Consider the following 21,824-nt stretch of genomic DNA (forward strand, 5'->3'; position numbering starts at 1 on the left):
GAGAGAGAGTGCATGAGAGAGAGAGAGAGAGAGAGAGAGAGTGCATGAGAGAGAGAGAGAGAGAGAGTGCATGAGAGAGACAGAGAGAGAGAGAACAAATGAGAGGAACTGATTAGACTTCAGAGAAAATAAAGCCATGATTTTTCATCACTACAGAAAAAGAAGAAAATAAAAACATCAACCAAAGCTAAACTTTTTTAATGTTCAACAATAAATACATGAAGTAAAATTCAAATCTAATGCATATCACTCTGTAAATAAATTACAATTTTATCATAATGGCTTATAATATAGGAAATGTATGACAATATAATAATACAGAAATGTGCAAGTTACTGTAAGCTATGTTTAAAATGCAACACTATTATACCATAAGTGACACCATGTAACAATTTTTTTAAATAATTTTTTTTTTTCTTTAAATCTTAACTTTTTAACAGTAGCGTGTATATAAAGTCCACAATAAATATAGATTAGCTTAATAAAAAAAAATAAAAAATAAACTGAAATGTCCCGATTTAAGGCAAGGCAAGTTTATTTATATAGCACATTTCATACACAATGGTAGAAATTAAAATAATCATGAAAAAAAATAATCACAAAAAAACAAGCAATTTTAAAACTTTATAAATGATTTAAAAGTGTACTTATTTAAAAGTAATTTAAAAACAGTTCAAAATATTTTACAGTTAATATGTAAAATACAGTGCAATCAGTTCGGACATTGCACAGTGCACATTCAATAAATGCACATCTAAACAGATGAGTTTTGAGTCTAGATTTAAATGTAGTCTATTATAAACGTATAGTTTCGTCTCCACAGTATAAAGGTGTGTGTACCTGTAGATGGCAGATGGAGGGTAGGATCCAGAGTCATAACTGACTCTCAGTCGGCCTCTGTACAGCTCCACCGCAATGTGTTCACTGTCTCCTTTATACAGCAACACTCCGTTGTCCTCATCTGTGGCGATCTATGACATGCATTCAGAGCACATGAGTGTGTGTGCATGCAATGAACGATGACCTCTCTCTCTCTCTTTATACGTGTGCTGCTGTACCTGTAGTGATATATTGGCCTGCTCTGTAATGAGGTTGGAGGGAATCTGCAGGAATGATTCTCTGTTGATGAAGTTGACGCTGACCAGCTTCTCACAGTGCACGCCCTCATAACCGTGAAGACACAGACACACAGGATCCAAGTCCTTGATAACACACTGTGCACCATTGGCACAGTCATAGTGGTCACACGGACTTGTTCTGGGCAGGACCATCGGAGGAGAGAACTCGCAGAACAACCCACTGCACACACACACACACACACACCGTATTTCACTTGGTGATCTCTCTGATGATCGGTTCCTGATCAATGTAGTTTGCTCACCTGTAGCCTTCTGGACACACACATGTGTAGCCATTCACTGCATCAGTGCACTGAGCTCCGTTTTTACACTTATTATCTGCACAATCATCAAAATCCACCTCACAGTGCTCCCCGGTGTAACCTGGAGTGCACTCACACCTGCACAAACACAAGATAAAACTCATACTGCCATCTTTAACTTTCTGAAAGATTCTGTGAAATCTCTTGACAAGCACAGCTCACTTTCCCTCTGTGCAGATGAATTTGCTTTATGGAAATCATTTTTTGTAGTAAATTGTATAATGGCTAATAGCTTTACTTTCATCACAGATATGAACTAACTTTATACTGGCGTAGAAAGTGTAGAAAAAAAGGAAATATTATTTTGCATTCCATTTTTAACAATAAGAAATAATATTGATCCTCCTCAACTTTCAAGAACAGTTTGTGCTTTTATGTTTTCTCACTGAGGGTTGCATAGCATCAGTTTATGTAAAACGGCTTTGGAATAATAATTATACATTTTAAAACTGATGTTTAAAATTATTTTAATAGTGATTCAATAGTGGGTAAAAAAATGTTTTCTACATAATATCTGAATTTTTTTAATGGAAACTATTAAATAATAATTCTATAAATATATTTTGAATTTAAAAAAGCTTAATATAAATGGGTCTTTATCCATAATATATATATATATATATATTATTTTTTATTTTTATTATTTTTTTTTTAAACCCAGCACTTGCATATATATGCCTCAAAGTGAATGTATGTGGACTAAATACTTGAAATTAAACCTAAGTCAAAATGCAGAAGCCATATGTAAAAAAAAAAGAAGCTTTATCAACTTAAGGTCATTTTGGGTTTGGAGTCTAAATTTGTTGTAGGTTCATGCTGCTTCTTTTGTATATAAATAATAATAATATTTATGAATAGTGAAATCTATTGTGTTCTGTGATTAGACTTCTCAAATTACTAAAGTATTAAATACTTGACCCACTGAATTTCTTTTTTAAGAATTTAAACACACTATAAAGCGTCACATAAATCATCATTCGAACATATCACATCATGTGATCTTTAAAAGTGATTTTTATAGTGACCCCAGCGGGTGCCATAATATACAGTAAATGATACAAATACAGTACAATTCAAAAGTTAGGAATCAGTAATATTCTTGTTTTGTTTTTGAAGCAAGTCTAATGCTGAACCAGGGAAGGCTGCATTTATTTGCTAAAAAATACTGTTAAATAGTCATTTTGTTTGCTTATATTTTTACAATAAAAGTATCATTATCTTAAAAAAGAAAAACATTTTTTTAAACAGTATTATATATTGTTAGAAAAAGATTTCCATTTTGAATAAATATTCTTTTGAACTTTTTTTACATCATGGAATACTGAAAAAGTATCACAGTTTCCAAAAAAATTTGGAAATCACAGAAATAAATTATATTTTTAAGTATATTAAAATGAAAATTTATTATTTTAAATTGCAATAATATCACACAATATTCATGTTTTTTTTCTGTATTTTTGATAAAATAAATGCAGCTTTGATGCGCATGAGAGACTTATTTAAAAAACATAAAAAAAATATTCCTGATGTCTTTCTATCCTAATTATTTTCTATAAAGCTTTGAATAATAATAAAAAAGATTTGATGCTACAAACTTATAGTGCCAAAAGCAGTCCAGTAACTTTCAAACACAGTTTTGTTTCCAGATGGATCGATGAAAACCTGTGAAACTGTATTTATTAGACAAAAAATCAGACAGTTCTCGCCAAACTGTAAAGAAGGTGAAAAAGATAAAGAAAGTGGATTCATAGTTTGAGGCTAAATCTATAACACAGGCAGTGGCCGTCTTAATGACTTACATGAATCCCTTAGCAGTTAGAATACATTTGGAGTCGTGCTGACACAGGTTTAGCTCTGAAGCACAGAAATCCAGTTTATCTTCACACAGCTCCCCTGCACACACACACACACACACACACACACATTATAAACAGACAGAAAGAGTGGGAGGAGTGTGAATAATCAAAGAAAACAAGAGTCACATTGTGTGTAGGATAGTCTCTGATTAATCATCTTACAGTCAGGGAAAACAACAACACAATACAGCTCTATTGACAGTGTATTAGCCAGCCAAACATCAATGAGTGTGTGTGTGTGTGCGTTTCATACGTTAGCAAGCACAGAGGACGCACTAGCCAGAAACAGCAAAGGAAAGAGACAGAATGGGAGGATGAAGTGAAAGACAGTCAACTAACCTTTCTCCACCTCATTATTATTAGCAGCTAGTAGAAAAAGAGAAACAAGTACAGAGAGAAAGACAAAGAAATACAGAAGATGCGTTTGACATGTTAGCATGTTAGCTCAAGCGGCACATTAGCATGTTAGCATCAAACACAGAGCACAGAGAACGCAGAGCATTTAGCATTTAGTCCTTGTGTGTGTGTGTTTGTGTGTGTGTGTGTGTGTGTGTTACCTGTGTATGCAGGTGAGCAGAGACAGGTGTAGTTGTTGATCCCATCCACACACGTAGAGTTATTCTCACAGTCATTATCTTCACAGTCATCGATATTTATCTCACATTCGTCGCCCTCAAATCCATCTGGACACACACACCTGAACACACACACACACACATATGACTTGTCAATTCTTTCGAATTCTGTGTGCAGCGTTGATTACTAACTGTCTAAAATTGGTTTGTTTGTTTGTATGTCACTACATATCTCTCACAGTCTGTCTGCATGTGTTTGGGTCCCTGCTTACATTTTTTTTTTTACTATCTCATCACAAAAGTGTAAGTATAGGTGCTTAGAAATTATCACATCTCCTTTTTTCAGTTTTGGGGCCAGTAAAACATTTTTTTAAAGAAAAAAGGGTTTACTTATTCCGAAAGCATGCATTAAACTAATCAAAAACTAATCTACTTGATGAGCAACAAAAATCAGTATATTAGACTGATTTCTGAAGGATCATGAGACACTGAAGAATGGAGAAATTATGCTGAAAAAAAAATCTTTTTTTTAAGTATATTAAAACAGAAATGGTTATTTTAAATGATAATAATATTTCACAATATTACTGTTTTTACTATATTTTTAGCAAATAAATGCAGTATAACAGACATCTTTCAAAAACATTAAAAAAAAAAAAATCACACTGACCCCAAACTTTTGAACAGTAATGCATGCATGTGTGAAAAACATTAGATGTATCAGTCTGCATTACATAAGTGTTTATTTAAGCATTCAGTGCTATACACATATGTACAACTGCTTACAGAAGGTCATTCAAGTATTTTATCTGTGTATGCATGAGTGAAGACTGATTTATACCCAACACATTAAACTGGTTTGAATTCAAATGTAGTAATAGTGATCCATTTACATTTATGATTTATGAGCATACATTTATCAGTGCATTATCAGGTTCCAAATTCACACACCGTTTGACCCCAAGTTGACTGAATATTGTTTTCACTCTTTGGGAAATTGTCTTATGAATGACTTACGGCGGGCTCTACATATTAAACTGGAACAGAAGAAATTATTTTATGCGCCGTGCGTGTCTGGTGTATTACGTTACACTACCTAATCAACATGTAAAGCAGAAGTTCTCAAATAAAACGTTTCTTATTCTCCATCGCTCTTGATTGGCTGATTAAGTGCATGAGTGAGCTCAGAACAGTTTCAGACACTTCAGTCTGATTAAGACAGATTAGACACACTCTGTCCATAAAGTATATTCATTACCGGAGCAACAGGGACACACACACACATCTAAGCATTTACTTAATGTACTAAATGAAAGCCACATTCAGCATGGCCTGAATACAATAAAGGAGTTCTTGATCAGTCTCATATAGACAACACGTCATTTCGATGATGACGGTGATGAAGGTCTGTCTCACCAGTGAGTGTTCTGTTCTCCGTCTTTCAGATTACACGTGCCTCCATTCTGACAAGGGTTACTGATGCACGCATGAATTGGTTCCTCGCAGTCTTGGCCCTATATAAACACACAGGTTGCATTACAAATCCACATTCACGCATCACGTACAAATGTTACTCTATGCAAATGAGTAAACATGTAAACTCTCTTCTTTTTTTCAAAAATTGCCAGTTGCTGTCAGCATTTTCGATCATTTTCATAATTTTTTTATTTATATCTGAACATGCAATATGTTAGAATAACAGAGCCTCTGCTTTTAAACACACACACACACACACACACACACACACACATACTATTCTAGCTTCATGTATTATATTTTAATCAACACTTGTATTGTTGGTCACACAAGCAACATTTTGAACAAAAGCTGAGAAAACATAATTTTTATAAATTTTTATCTAGATCAAATTCTGAACGATGATCAAAGATGGAATCGGTTGCTTCCTAAAACACATCAGTCATAAAACATTTCCTGGATCCACATTTCATTTCGTAACGTTAGGTAGTTTTCATTTACATGCTGTGTGATGATTGATGATCGTGTTTTTTACATTTGCATCTACTTTTACTTCTGTTTCTTCTTCACAGTATTTTGATCCAGACATACAGTATTCTATCAGAAGATGTGTAATAGCGCCTCCTACTGTATAACAGTAGGTTTTTTTTTATTATTTAGTTTTGGTTTTATAATGTTTTTTTTATGTATTTGCCATTATACTGCCTGTCATGTGAAAACAAACTTTCCTCAAACAAACCAAACCGATATATACCGATCTTATACCGATATATACCGATATAACACAAAAAGGTTGTGCATAGAAAGTTTATTAAATCAGCTACACCACTAATAAGATGTTCTTATTATGCATTTAAGTTTAAATGTACCTTAAAACCATATGGACAGGTGCATCTGTAAAAATCGACGGGGTGGTTACTGCATGTCCCGTCATTTTTGCAGGGGTTGGATAAACAAGGGTTACATTTTGCCAAAATGTTTACATCCACCGGACCTATGTAGAATACAGAGGAAACTATAATTACACAACCTGTTATAGGTACAAACAGAAATATAACAAGCACAGACTTACAAACACACATAGGACTGAACAGGTAAGGCATCACAAACCAACACAGGTCAAAGAGGTCACTTTAAACCTGAGGAAAGGTTGGGTGGCAGATACAGGGGGCCGGGGTTTATGAGCTCAGACTTGGCTCTTATTGACTTCCTTACCTGGCACAGGAAAACCACAAGTCCCCAGCACCTCTACAAATGCACCAATCAAACACATTACTTGCAATATTAACATCTGTGCATATAAGCTAGTGTTTGAGTTAGTACTAATGCACTCTCTCTTGGCAGGATGTGTGTGTCTAAAGTGCACGAGTGGGTTTACCTGTACATGTGAATTTTTTAGAGGGTGTAGTCAGCAGCAGTTTGTCCGTCATCTCTCCAGGACCAGTACACCGTGCAATTCCAGGCTCCTTGTAGCCGCTCTTTACCCAATCAGAGAGCCACTGCATGTGACAATCACAGTACAGAGGGTTTGCTCCCAGAGCGCTGAAAGAAACACGCACAGAAACATATCACACATCTTCCACAAAAATGGGGATGATACAGAAACCTAATGCAACAAAAAAAGTTTTGGATTACATTTTATTCTGTGGTGCTGATTATTGCTGTACTATTTATTTTCACATAGCATTTTATTTTAGAACTTCTATCATTAATTATGAAACACTGGTTATGAAACTAAATTATGAAACAAAGATATTTTGCTTTTGCAAGGATGGGAACATTCTAGAAGTTTCAGTAACATTCTGTAATAATAATCGAGTGCTTTCAGGAACATTCCAGTCATAACAGACAAAAATCATCCGGCGTTGACTTCTGAAGTTATGGACGACTTGCTTTTGCTAGCTGTTTGTTAAACTATTGTTGATGGCTCATTATGCACATAGCATGTCATTTTTACAGTATACATGAGTAATAACAGATACGCTTGTATTTGCTATGTAGAGAGAGTCAGAGATGTTCAGATCCAAATGCAGTGCTTTATTTAAGAATGGTCAAAGAGGCAAAATTCAGGAACGGCGTCAGGTATGTCAGGGATATCCATAATCGAAAATGGTAACAAGCAGAGATCAGGCCAGGCAGCAGAGAATCAGAGTCGGTAAACAATCCAAGATTAGAGACGGGAAGACCAAACACAAGGAAACGCTCTGAAATGTCAGACAGGCTAAACAAGACTTCGCAGTGAGTGTGAGTGATTGTGCTGCTTTTATGTGTGTGTAAATGAGGTGCAGGTGTGGCAAGGAAATTGGCTGATGAATGAGGTGCAGGTGTGGCAAGGTGATTTTGACGCAGTGACTCATGGGGAATGTAGTTTGGGTGTGGTGCAACAGTATGAGAGATGCTAGTGTCCAAGTGATGATATGGTGATATCTGGTGGTTGATGGGTGGAATGGTCCTGAGTGGAGTGCCCTCTACTGAAGTTCATGGGCACTCCATCTAATGATCGTGGCAGTATTAGTGTCAACATATGTTTTTAGAATTCATTAATAGTTAATGATACACAACAAGTGATGTGTTTTTTATATGCAGCATGCCAAACTTCATAGAGAAACATTGAAATTAAAATCAAACAAAACTTAAATAAAATGCAGACACCTAATGTGTTTTGATGTGATTTGGATTTAGGAAATAGTTTTTTTATATAAATATAAACAATAAACATTATGATTTTGGTTGCTTGACAATTTGATGTGTCCTGCAGTATACAGATTTGTTCTACACGGCTGTCAGTCATAATTAAACTTGTGAAACTGATCCATGGGATTTATAAAAAAAAAAAAAGGGTCATCGTGGGAGACCGAGAACTCAAGCAATCTGTGGCTGCAGAACCCAAAGTTCAGACAGAGAAAGTGTTTCAGTGTGTTTGTGTGAGAGTAAGAGAGAACCAAAGTACATCCAGCTGTCAAAACCTATTTGGTGCACTCATAACTGCTTGTGCGTGTGTGTGTGTGTGTGTGTGTGTGTTCATTCTGAGGTTCTTACAGGTGGGAGAGCGAGGACAGATCTTTGAAAGCACCATCTGGGATCACAGCAATATCATTACCATGGAGAGACCTGCAGAGAGAAGAGAGAAATGAAGCCATCCAAGAGAGTCCAAAACACATAAATCAAATTCTAGCAAAGACACACACACACACACACACACACACACACACATCAGTGAAGTACTCACAAGAGGCGCAGAGACTTGAGGCCATCGAAAGCTTTAACAGGAATACACCTCAGTCTGTTGTAACTTAATATTCTGGGGTGAAACAAAACATATTACAATGTTTGCACAGAAGCGTCAGGCCATGCAAACTCAGTAAGTAAAAAAAATAAGTGCATTTTTTTTCCAAAAATAAATTACTGAAACAAAGAAAACAAGGTCAATAAACTTAAATAGGTAAGTTAGATCAAAATGGTCTAAAACTGCCGGGCAAAAAATTACTTCATACACATACTGAAAAACACATACTGCACAAAATATAAAACTGTTAAAATTCACACAAGCACAATGCACAGCTACAGACATAGACATAGATCATGTGGACACTCACAGGGTGAGCAGCTCAGACATGTTACTGAAGCTGTGGTTGGACAATGTGCTGATCTGGTTATTACTCAAATCACTGCAAGAAAACACACACACACACACACACAGGCAGAGTGTTATGAGCCTCAAGAAAATCAAACACTTAAAGCCAACATTTAGGTTAAACTGCAATAACAAAATGTTGCACAGCATTAAAAAGCACAAGATTCTTTATATTTAGGATTATTTAATCTTGTTAAATAAACAAACACTGCATTGACTTAAAAATCAAATCAAATTAACCCAGATTGCAAGGAATTACTTATTACACTTTCCATTACATGGTTTAATGCATGGCATAAGACAACGCACTGGTGAACGTCCACATTAAAGACACTCAAATGGCTGAACTTATCAATACAGTGACCTTAACAGCAAACACCAAGCATGTAAAATAGTTACGCATTAGGCATGAAGTCAAAATGCAAAATACATAAAGAATCATTTAACAGCATACCACATATTTTGTCTTCAATACAATACAGATACTTTTAATGGCCAGTATCGTCGATATCGATATCGATACCGATACAATACTTCTAAACTGAATTTTTTAGATTATAAAATCGATTAAATTATTGAGTACAATGGGTAAATTACTACTTAACTTTATATTTGAAATGCATTTTAACATTCAATACACCTTAATTGCAACTTATTAGGTTATATTTTTGTTTGCACATGGTTAAAATATGTTTACAGTACTGCTAACCAAGGAAATCTACAAATACTATATTTAAACTATGTTCACTTTACCATGGTTCATTGTCATAAGGGACTGCCAGTTACAGGCTGTTGCATGCATAAAATGCAACCCTTTTATTCGGAGAGTGCATGATTTATATTAACAATACAGAATGTAGAGCAATATGAACTTTTAACGTTCAAATTTGAAAAAATGTACTGCACAAACTAGGGTACAATTTCAATAAGTTAATTGTGAAATAACTTTACATTTTTCTGCATTGTTCTGGGCTGCCTTTTCCAAAAACATAAATGCTCTCTTATTATAGGCTACTCTTGGGAAACGCAGCTGTATTTAAATGCACTGTCAGAAGTGAGTGAACGCTCTCTGTAATTGATTGATTCTGCCTTGCAACATTTGCGTGCGTTCAGATGAGCAGGACAATCCCTTCAACACAATTATTTGCTAACATAGGTTATTCGTCCAATTTAAGGCATATTGTAGGCATTTTTTGTTTGTTTAATAAACAAAATCACTGGTAAAAAAAAAATACCTTAGTATCGATATTTTTTATTTGAGTATTGATACTTTCGATACTTGCATCAGTATCAATATATCGCTATAATATTCAATTGATGGATTTGCATTTTGCATGTACTGTATAAAGAGTATTGTTAATTAGTGCTTTATACATTTGGTACACTCGGTGGACTTCTGTACTCATAGTGCAGGAAATAAGAGGAAAAGCCAAAATAAATACAGCTTCACACTTTTTTGGGAATAACTGGATGAGAAAATGGATCAAACATCATAATTACAGTTCTGCTATGATTGGCTGGTTTTAAAGGGACAGGGCCCTGATTGGCTGACTCAAGAGAGGGCTGTACTTACATGAGGGTGAGGTGTTTATAATTCGATAGCTCCAGAGGGACTTGCGTGAACTGGTTGCCATCGAGATAGCTATCAGAAAAAGACGAACAAGTTATTACTCAAACGCAGAGGAAATAGCACATTAGCAACAGTGTAATGGGAGAAACTTCAAAGACGTATGTATAGCAGCCGTGTATTGTTTCAGACGTCAAGTATGTTGTGCGAGACGTGTGCCTGGATCCGATAAGGGGATTTTTGAAAATGAAACTGCTGTGAGGTTTGTGGCCATAGTGTGTTTGTGCACACTCACAGTTCTGTAACTTCTTTAGGAATGCCTTTGGGTAAAAGGTTTAGTCCTTTATTACTGCAGCGAACCACCGTATCCAAACACGAGCATTCGGCAGGACAGCGAGCCAGGGGCGAACAGCTATTCTCATCATTACCTGCATGCACACACACACACACACACACACACAGAAAATTAATCAGCATGCTAATGTTCTCATTTATCACAAGTCGAGAATGAAAGCTGAGATGATGTGAAGATATGCAGGGGAGACTGTTTTGTAAGCTTGCCTGGAAAGATGCTCAAGCTAGCATTGCAGATCTTTTTAGAGAGCTAGAAACAAGATCTTCTAACATACATGCATGTGTTTTAAGCACCCCTTCACACACTCATAGCCGTACCGTCTTCGCAGGCAAAGTCTTGAATGGCTACATCTTGAATAGGGATCTCCTTAAGAAAGTATGGGCTCTGACAGCGAGGGTTGCCTGTAACGATTCGTTTCTTTCGGAGCCATTCCCCCAGCCATGCTAGATGACAGTTACAGTTAAACGGATTGGCCAGCAAGTTCCTGCAGGATGGCAAAAAGGAAAAATTATGTAGTGAAGGTTAAAGGAGTCATCAATTGCGAAATCAAATTTGGTCATTGTGCTATAAAACATCCTGTAAGTTTCAGAATTCAAAACCTTCTCGTTTATTACAAAACGGATATATAGAGTTCCAGATCACCTCAGTTAAGTCCTTTGTTCACTTAATTTTACAGTGGATACATGTTTAAATGACATAATTCAATCCATTTTTAGAGAGATTAAATTAAAATCAATCGTTTTAAATTAACAAAAATTAAAATAAATAATCTACTACAGCCGTAAACATGCAAATGTGTTTCTTAATTATTAACTTAATTATGTTTAACTTAAAGTTAACAGAAGGATATAAAAAGGTACATTTAAAAGATGAAAGGAAGAATTATAGAGAATCAAAAAATTATGAATAATTCATTGCTATTGGGGAAATAAGATGTAATCATGCAATCAATGAAAAAACGTAAATGTAGTCTGATTACAAGTATTTTAACATGTAATATAATTACAATAATTTAATTTATGGAATCTGATTATGTAAACCAGATTACATGTAACCAGTTACTCCCAGCACTGAATATAATTATGAAATGAACGGGCCATTTAGATGATGATGTTCCCTAAGAAGATAGACACCGATTTTTAGGCCGCTAACTCAGTTTTGGAACAGTGCTGAAACAAAACAGAACACTTTGTTGATACTCACAGTGTTGAGAGGGAATGCAGTGTGTCAAAGGCTCCCGGGGACATGGAGGTGATCAGGTTATCATAGAGGGATAGCAGCCTCACAGAACTCAGACCAGTAAAACTACTGTTATTGACACAGCTTATCTTGTTACTCCTCAACATCCTGCACATGACAAACACACACATACAATCGTTTAAAACAGCCAGAAGCTTCCAATGAGAAAACACACCACACCAGAAAATAGAATCACACCTAGATGCTATATTTTTTTGGACAGTGCATGCACTACCCTGAAGTTTACTCGAGTCATTCAGTGGGGTGTGTGAGCGTGTGATACTCACAGTGTGCGGAGCCCACCGAGGCCTTTCAGCATGCTGTAGTGGACGCTCTCCAAGCGATTGCTCGTCAGTATGAGCTCGTTCACTCCACCGGCCCCCTCAAATGTGCCCTCCTCAATATCTGTGATCTTATTGTTACTGAAGTTACTGTGAAACAAAGCAAGTTGCCAAATAAATTTAAGTGTTGGTCATCTAAACTGTGTAATTACATATAACAAAGACACAGAAAGAGACTTACATTTTGCGCAGCTGAGGAAGCTTCTTAAAGATCCCTGTAGCCTCCAGCACTGTAAATTCATTATTGTTCAAGCGGCTGCATGAAAAAAAATAAAAATAAAAATAAATAAATCACATATTGTTACTTGCTGGCAAACCACCTAAATAAAAGCTTGCTGATGAAAAAAAAAAATAGAAGATTACGATATTAAAGTCGTAATATTTTGATAATAAAATCCAAATATTGCGAGAATAAAGTCGAAATACTTTAAGAATAAAGTCGAAATATTACGAGAATCAGGTTGAAATACTTCGAGAATAAAGTCAAAATGTTACGAGAATAGAGTCGAAATCTTTTGAGAATAAAGTTGAAATATTATGAGAATAAAGTCGAAATACTTTGAGAATAAAGTTGAAATATTACCAGAATAAAGTTGAAATATTAGGAGAATAAAGTCGAAATATTACGGGAATAAAGTTGAAATATTATGAGAATAAATTCGAAATTTTACGAGAATAAATTTGAAATATTACGAGAATAAAGTTGAAATACTACGAGAATAAAGTTGAAATATTATGAGAATAAAGTTGAAATATTACGAGAATACATTTGAAATCTTTCGAGAATAAAGTTGAAATATTACGAGAATAAAGTTGAAATATTACGAGAATACATTTGAAATCTTTCGAGAATAAAGTTGAAATATTATGAGAATAAAGTCGAAATATTATGAGAATAAAGTCGAAATATTATGAGAATAAAGTCGAAATATTATGAGAATAAAGTTGAAATATTATGAGAATAAAGTCGAAATATTATGAGAATAAAGTTGAAATATTATGAGAATAAAGTTTAAATATTACAAGAATAGAGTCAAAATCTTTCGAGAATAAAGTTGAAATACTTCGAGAATAAAGTTGAAATATTACAAGAATAAAGTCGAAATATTATGAGAATAGAGTCTAATTCTTTCGAGAATAAAGTTGAAATATTATGAGAATTAGGTTGAAATACTTTGAGAATAAAGTCGTCGAAATATATGAAATCATAAAAAAATTGAATAAATGAAAATGTAAATATTAGCATTGTATTTTTAAGTGCGCTATTAAATAATTGTACCTTTTATTTAAATTACAATTATTTTATTTAAAATAAAAACAAAATAAATAAAGTGCAATAATACTGTTGTTACTATTATTTTTTGTAATTATATTTAATAGGTCACACTATGTGCAGTGCGAGCACCAAACCCAATCTCCTTAAACTCCCATTAGAACCAGTCTTAAAAACGTATGTGCATCCCTGTTTATAAGTAATAATGTATAGCAAGGTTGTGCACCATTCACAATTTAACACAAAACCTATTTTAATTTAATTGTACTATTTCTTGATTAACAAACATTTGAAGTGGATGACTGGATGCAAATATATGTTTATAGGGATATTTCACAAAACATTCTATCATTAATTATTCACCATGACGTTCTAAATCCATCAGAACCATAAGAATTCATCTTTTTTTTTTTTATTCTATACATCGTAAAAGTTATCCATATGAATTGAGTGGTTTAATACGTCTACTGAAGAGCCATGATTGGTTTTTATGATAAAAAAAAAAGAAACTGCACACAAAAAATTCAAAGGACCACTGAAAATTCTTGACTGTAGATTCATATTGAAAGTGAAAAAACATCAAAGTGTATGAACATAAATGTGCCTGTGCACAAAAGAAAAGAAAAGGCAAAGGTTTCAGTTTCAGAGCTTTCAATGATCCTTGAACTTTGAATTTTATTTTTGGTGTGTTCGTTTTTATATGCTTTATATGAAGTTCAGATTTAATTTAGGATTTTATTCACATTTAAACATTGACTAACACTCACACATACAAAACATTAAATATGGTAAGATAAGATATGTTTGATGCACGAGAGCAAATCCCATTGATTATTGAGGAAGCTCAACTGGATTAGTTATTTTTGTATCTCTTTGTGAAACATCAAAGTTTTGTTGGAATGGATTGGGGAGGGATGAGTTTAATTAAAAATATCTTCATTTCTGTTTCAAGCATGGATGAAGATGGGTTCAGAACGAGTAAACAATGTTCGGTGAGTGATTTTCACTTTCAGTGGAACCTTAAAAGACAGAGAGAGAGCGAGAGACACTCACAGTTCTGCTGTATATTGAGGTATGTGGTCCGGGATCTTTGTGAGCTTTTGTCCAGAGCAGTCCACTGTGGTTCCTTCACAGCGACACTTCTCTGGGCAGGCCAGGTCCGCGAAGCAATCCCCACCTAGTTTCGACCGGTAGTCTTCCACACCTAGACACACACACACACACACACACACACCATTACACACAACACAATCACAAAAAGAGAGCGTGTGAGAGAAATAGAGAAGGAGAAGAGTAGGCTTGAAGGAGGAAAGGTAGAGTGGTAAAAGTAGAGGATCTCTGGGAGGGAGGAGGTTAAAGGTTAAAGGTTAATTGTGCAAGATCAGAGGAAACTCAGTTTTCACCATGGCAACATGCTATCGGGTTTATCATTTTTAACAACACATAAAGCCATGCTGGTGTACTAGCCATGACTTTAGAGTGTTGTGTACACACACACACACACACACACACAAAGACAAACACATTTACACACACACACAACCAAGGTGGTTTCTTGTTGCTTGCCATGCTGTAGATGCTGCAAGACCTTCCATGGTGCTTGACAGAACCATGTTTTAGTCCGAGTCTGCAACCACATGGTTAGATCAAGCACAAAGGAAAACCCCGCTGAATTTCCTCCACAACACACACAGAGAGAAAGAGAAACAGGGATAAAGAATGAGATTCTACTTTGTTTAGCTGGGATAAACTAGTGGGAGTAATAGAGAGAGAGGAGATATGTGGGGGAAAACGGGAAGAGTGTAGCAGGAATATTGCAACTGTTGAACATTAAACACACGGTACAGTAACTTCAGTAACCTCTGAGCACAATTTACATATATTCAGGGTCCTGGTCTGTGATTGGTTGGGGTTGAGGAGGGGGAGGGGCTTGTAGGGTGACGTATTATCAGTCATGTGTCAGTTACTTACACTTATTGATATGATGAATTCCTGAGTGTGTGTGCGAGAAATGAAGAGAGGATATGTAATATATACATTCAAACAGTAAAATTCTGGAAAACCTGTGTTTCAGATCCATGCCACTGTGTGCTAATTGTGAGCATGCACACAGCAAGAGTGAAACTGATCAGGTGACCATCTGACAGCAAATGAACACTAGACTGAAGAGCCGTTGTGTGTTGTCTCATCTAAAAACTTCATGCATAACCATCATACTGCATTAGTAGTTTGGTTTAAACACAAGCCAAGTTCTTATACTCTTATAGTGTTCATGTTGTTTTATATCTCATTTTTAGGAAATGCATGCATTTAATTACTGTAAAAACATTATTTAATGTCTAAATATATAAAGATAATGTACTTTTTAATGAGGCATATTCTTTATTAAGATATCAGGATATCTGTTTTACCCTGACATTTACATTTTCAAAACATCAATTCAGATTTAAATGTAAACAATAATATTTTAATAATATTGTTTCTTCCATTTCTAATGGGTTTTTAAATAAATGATTATAGATTCTGACACAAAACAGCACCATTATGCGTATCTCTTCTATACAAATACATTAAAAAGAAATCTCAAAGCAACACACTTTTGCACTTCAGGTAGTCTGTTTCTCTAGTATTCAGGAACCTTAATTGTGCACAAAAGTTGTTTTTTTTATCTGCATGATAATGTGCATTAAATTTACGTGCATTAGTCCAAAGTTTTTTTGTTTTTTCTTGCAGTGCACACAGACCAAATGTTTAGTAGCTGAACATACCTGGTATAAAATACTGTTCTTTAGCTAAACAAAGAGAGATACACAGAGAACTGAGAAGAAAGCTGTGTGTGTGTAGATCAATAAATGAATATGAATATTGATCAGATAATCCTGCTCATTTATAACCCCACAGCAATCAATACTCAACTGACAAACACTAAACTAATAACACACACACACACACACTCACTCACATTTCCGTTCTGATTTATAATCTGTTTACAGGAGAAGGTCGGGTCCAGACAGGAAGAGAAGGGTCAAACAACCCAACGTCTCTAAGCAAGTCTGGCAAATTACCAAAAAATGACTACCCATGTTCATGCGTGTGTGTACCTGAACAGCGGAACTTTTTGTTCTTGATCTGGCCGATGCGTTTGTTAGCAAGCCGGCGGGGACTGGTGCATCGAGCTCCGCTGGTCTCAATCGGGTTGTCTTGCAGGTAGTCCGCCAACCACTTCAAATGGCAGTCACACATGAAGGGGTTCTGGGCCAAATGACTGATAAATATAAAATATTTAAGGATATTGTTAATGACGGTTATAGTTAAGGTGTGCATTTTCTTGAAAAACCATATAGAGTACACATTTAAAGTTTTACTCCCAGCCTGAAATATGACTGAATGGAATTACTTCATCATAAAGAGATGATACGTATCAGCAACCAAACAAATTAATTGATACATCAAATTTGCACTTTTGTTTTTTTCCTTAATTAGAGCTATCAAAAAAATGATTTCCAACCAGTCTTTAGAAATCAACAACATCAAAAATCAGTGTATACTGTATATATATATATATATATATATATATATATATATATATATATATATATATATATATATATATACACACACAGTACAGACCAAAAGTTTGGAAACATTACTAATTTTAGACTTTTTGAAAGAAGTTTCTTCTGCTCATCAAGCCTGCATTTATTTGATCAAAAATACAGAAAAAACTGTAATATTGTGTAATATTATTACAACTTAAAATAATAGTTTTCTATTTGAATATACTTTTTTTTAATTATTCTAATAAATAAATAATAAGAGTATTCATTCCTCCAGCCTTCAGTGTCACATGTAACATCAGTCGATCACATGATCATTTAGAAATCATTCTAATATTCTGATTTATTATGAGTGTTGGAAACACTTCTGCTGTCTAATATATTTGATGAAGAAAAGGTTAAAAAGAACTACATTTATTCCAAATAAAATAAAAATTCTAATAATATAATCACTTTTTATCAATTTAACACATCCTTGCTGAATAAAAGTATTGATTTTATTTAAAAGAAGAAAGAAAAGAAAAAATTACTGACCCCAAATTACTGACCAGTAGTGTATATTGTTATTACTAAATATTTATTTTTTTAAAACATAGCTTCTTTTTTTTTTTTTTTTTTTTTTTTTATTCATCAAAGTATCCTAAAAAGTATCAGATGTTCTGAAAAAATATTAAACAGCAGAACTGTTTCCAACTTTGATAATGAATCATCACATTAGAATGATTTCTAAAGGATCATGTGATAATGATCCTAAAAATTCAGCTTTGCATCACAGAAATAAATGATAACTTAAAGTATAATACATTTAAAAACTATTATTTCAAATTGTAATAATATTTCACAATATTACAGTTTTTTCTGTATTTTTGATCAAATAAATGCAGGCTTGATGAGCAGAAGAAACTTCTTTCAAAACATTAAAAATAGTAATGTTTCCATACTTTTGGTCTGTACTTTTGGTTGTTACTGTCTAAAAGTAAGAAACCCTCAGAAGATAGTCAAAAACAATGTGTGTATATGCAATCCAATTTAAAATACTTAAACTATTAATAAAAGTGTCAAATAATTCTAGAAAAAGTATTGCATCAGTTAAGACTTACAACACTGATTGCAACAAAAGCAGCAGATGGGAGGAATGAAAATGTTATATAATATATTCTTTTGTTATTGTTTTCTTCAGTCTTAGCTACAGCCGTGTCATTCATTTTTATTAATTTTGCAACAAATGTTACTCACAGTGTTTGGATGGCTCTGAGAGAAGAGAAGCTTCCCTTGGCGATGGTCTGGAGTTTGTTGTCATAAAGTGACAGAAGATTCAGATTCTGCAGGTCTTGGAATGAATCTACACGCAAACAATTGATCTTGTTCGCATTAAGCAACCTGTTGGGATAAACATTTGCATTTGACATTTTACGCACAGGAAAATCTATACACGTGTTGTGAACTTAGATATTACAAATGCCATACGCAAATAGATTAACATTTCTAGACAAACATATGAGCGCTTTGTGAATAAACAGAGGCTTTATGTTTCGTGTAAACAGGATTTATATGTTCTGCATCTCCTGCAAAGCAATTAAAACGGTGTGTGCACGCTTTTAAGTTATTGGCACCAAACTTTTATATTTGCGAGCATAAACAACTGTGAGTTTCACATGTTAGTCTGAGCTCGTGTGTGTTTGTAATCTAATTTTGTAGCACCAATCACTTATGGTCTTGTTAAAACCCTATAAATACTTGGATTAACAAGCATTTCCTAAATATACTCCTCAAACCCACATGCACTGACACACACACACACACACACACACACACACACACACACACACACACACAGCAGAAGTCCTGCAGTCCTGACTTACTAAGAAATACTGTTAAAGCTTTAAAATTTAACAGCATATCCATTTTTGCTGCGGTGTTTAAGCTAATATTGAGAATCATTGGTGTTGATATCAAAAAATGTTGGAAACCTCACCTTTCCCCTCACACAAGCCATTATTAGATTTTAATTAAGTCATTATTTAGTATGTTTTATTAAGCCATTTATCCAATGGCTGGCTCTCAGCCTTGGCAAAACCCGCCTCGCCCACACACACACACACACACACACACACACACACACACAGAGAAATAAACGCCCTTCCTTCACAGCATTTTAAAGCATAAATACACAGCATGTGCATTACTCACAGTAGCTGCAATGAGAATAGTCCATCAAAAAGGCCTTTGGGAAGTTCACTGATTTTATTCCCGTATAAAACCCTGAAAGGCAGGAACACAAGGGAACATTAAATAAAAGCAAAGATGAAAGATGTTCATAACCCACCCACGCACATAACCATTCATCAGAAACGGTTCATCAAACAGAGCACAAGATGCACCACCCGGCCAATCACATTTAAACACGAATTAAATAATCATACGGACCAAGATCCATGAAGTAAAATCACCAAATAACTTTTTATTATGAATACGATACATCAATCTTATCTCATGTATTAATGGTCTATAATCATACGCACACACTACAGTTGTGGTAAAAATGAATATTAGGAAATTCAAGACTAATCCAAAAGAGCAATGCAGGGCTAAACACTTATAGTCATTTTTATTTTAGATTGAATAATGAGATTATGGCTTTGGCTTTACGCTGAGATCCTACACATGTGCAGCCCACACAGAAAGCTGTGCCTTTGTATGTTTATTCCATAAATATTTGGACTAATTTGATCGTTCTTTCAGCAACTAATCAGTGTGTAGCAGTGTGTGTGTTCTGTCCGAGCGTGCATGTGAAGTATTTCATTACTGTGATGTCATATCAGGACTCGCATGTGTGTGTTCGCTTATGTTTCGCATTGGATCACTCTTCTGGCTTGAAGATGTATTTTTTTCAGCAGGAGAGATTTGAAATGGCTGGCTGGTGTTCTTAAGAGGCTTGTCCGAAGGGAACGAGCGAGCGAGAGAGAAAGAGAGACACTAAGACAGAGAGAGAGAGAGAGAGAGAGAGTTCTGGCTCACTGGACCCCGGTCAGTAATGTAAACCAAAGAAAACACACAGACCAAGCAAGTAGGACATATACATCCTATCCCCCTTAAACACACAGTGTGTTTCATATTCTAAGGCTTTAGCCATATACAATAAAAACATGTTTTCGTCTTTAGTCTAGGAATTCCCAAGCTTACTTGTTTTTTTTAAATTGGTCACACTTTAATTTAAGAACCAATTTTCACTATTAACTACAGTATGACGTGTGCCTTAATAAACTCCTAATTTACTGCTTATCATAGTAAGTTTGGGGTTGGATTAAGGGATCTAAAATATGCTCATGCAGAATAAGATATTGATATGTGCTTTATAAGAACTATAACTATACTAGAATTATATACAGAGCTCCGCACATGGCATGCAGGAAAAAAACCGTAGGCTAAATCGTGTGCATGATTTACTAATTCATTCCCTCGATTTGCTAAATTGTGCACGAGATTTATAAATTGAGAGAACGAATTAGTAAATTATGCATATGACTTAGCAAATCAGGGGAAATAAATAGTAATCCTGTGCATGTTTTAGTACATCGAGGGAATGAATTAGTAAATTGTGCACACAATTAATTTATTTTTTCTTGCATGTCAAGTACAGGGCTCCGTAGATATCCATCCTGATAAGCAACTGTAACTAGTGAGAATTAGTCCCTAAACTAAAGTGTTACCAACAAATCCTATAAAATCAGTACTTCTACAACTTAAAGAAGGCATCTTTAAAACTCTTCGTATTTTGAAATGACAAGTGTCCCGTATGTTTGACTCCGACTCTACAGGGGTTTATCCGTTCTGTTCTCTAAAAGCTTGAATGAGTCAGATCATCAATAATTGAAGAATGGAAGCTTAATATAACTCTTGCGTTCTCTTCTCACACACACACACACACACACACACACACAGAGAGAGAGACATACATAGATACTCACAGTGAATTCAGAGATCGGAGACCTTGAAAGGAGTCTGAAGCCAATTCAGTTATTTGATTATTACTCAAATCTCTGCGAAAAATAAAAGAAGAAATGTAGAGAAAATGAGGGATAAGTGTGTAGTTATGTATGTATGTGTGCTCACACGGACACACACTCACATTCTCCGCAGGCGTTTGTAAGGTGCGAAAGCTCCTGGTGGAATAACCTTGATGGAGTTCTGCTCCAGTCGGCTGTGAACAGAGAGAATAAACCAGATCAACACAAGCAGGGAACATGACGGAGGGAATAATCCAAGTGAATGATGGCCAGCTACTGAGAAGCTATTGGAAAATAGGATTTTATTTTTATTTTTTGCACTACAGAAATTAAAAGGGGGCAAATCAATGTGAGATTAATGTCAATATCTCTGAGATGCATTTATTCACAGATGTGTGTGTGTTTGCTGTATTTCAGTTTGAGGTAGTGTCCATGTCTGGAGGAGTGTGTGCTTGTGTGATTAGATCAGACTAAAAACTAAATCCAACATCTGTTTTCATGAA

At 34.9% G+C, this 21,824-nt stretch overlaps 1 protein-coding gene across 4 annotated transcripts in view; it reads right to left on the reverse strand.

Moving 5' to 3' along the window:
- Window positions 1-21,824, reverse strand: part of LOC127954792 (slit homolog 2 protein) — a 70,655-nt gene that overhangs the window by 5,828 nt on the left and 43,003 nt on the right. Inside the window, exons 10-34 of one of the 4 annotated variants that reach the window (XM_052553411.1) lie at window positions 21,444-21,515; window positions 21,283-21,354; window positions 19,505-19,576; window positions 18,551-18,694; window positions 16,859-17,022; window positions 16,526-16,549; window positions 14,811-14,961; window positions 12,666-12,740; window positions 12,431-12,574; window positions 12,108-12,251; window positions 11,222-11,388; window positions 10,845-10,977; window positions 10,556-10,624; window positions 8,945-9,016; window positions 8,578-8,649; window positions 8,388-8,459; window positions 6,727-6,890; window positions 6,218-6,342; window positions 5,289-5,386; window positions 3,855-3,994; window positions 3,637-3,663; window positions 3,241-3,334; window positions 1,382-1,519; window positions 1,059-1,299; window positions 841-971 (exon numbers count right to left, since the gene is read on the reverse strand). In XM_052553411.1, the coding sequence (XP_052409371.1) occupies window positions 841-971; window positions 1,059-1,299; window positions 1,382-1,519; window positions 3,241-3,334; window positions 3,637-3,663; window positions 3,855-3,994; window positions 5,289-5,386; window positions 6,218-6,342; window positions 6,727-6,890; window positions 8,388-8,459; window positions 8,578-8,649; window positions 8,945-9,016; window positions 10,556-10,624; window positions 10,845-10,977; window positions 11,222-11,388; window positions 12,108-12,251; window positions 12,431-12,574; window positions 12,666-12,740; window positions 14,811-14,961; window positions 16,526-16,549; window positions 16,859-17,022; window positions 18,551-18,694; window positions 19,505-19,576; window positions 21,283-21,354; window positions 21,444-21,515 (2,805 nt within the window). The remainder of the gene's footprint in view (window positions 1-840; window positions 972-1,058; window positions 1,300-1,381; window positions 1,520-3,240; window positions 3,335-3,636; window positions 3,664-3,854; window positions 3,995-5,288; window positions 5,387-6,217; window positions 6,343-6,726; window positions 6,891-8,387; window positions 8,460-8,577; window positions 8,650-8,944; window positions 9,017-10,555; window positions 10,625-10,844; window positions 10,978-11,221; window positions 11,389-12,107; window positions 12,252-12,430; window positions 12,575-12,665; window positions 12,741-14,810; window positions 14,962-16,525; window positions 16,550-16,858; window positions 17,023-18,550; window positions 18,695-19,504; window positions 19,577-21,282; window positions 21,355-21,443; window positions 21,516-21,824) is intronic. The other 3 variants (XM_052553422.1, XM_052553430.1, XM_052553435.1) reach the window with 3 other exon arrangements.

Source organism: Carassius gibelio, chromosome A1, assembly GCF_023724105.1.
Source record: "Carassius gibelio isolate Cgi1373 ecotype wild population from Czech Republic chromosome A1, carGib1.2-hapl.c, whole genome shotgun sequence".
Lineage (NCBI taxonomy): Eukaryota > Metazoa > Chordata > Actinopteri > Cypriniformes > Cyprinidae > Carassius > Carassius gibelio.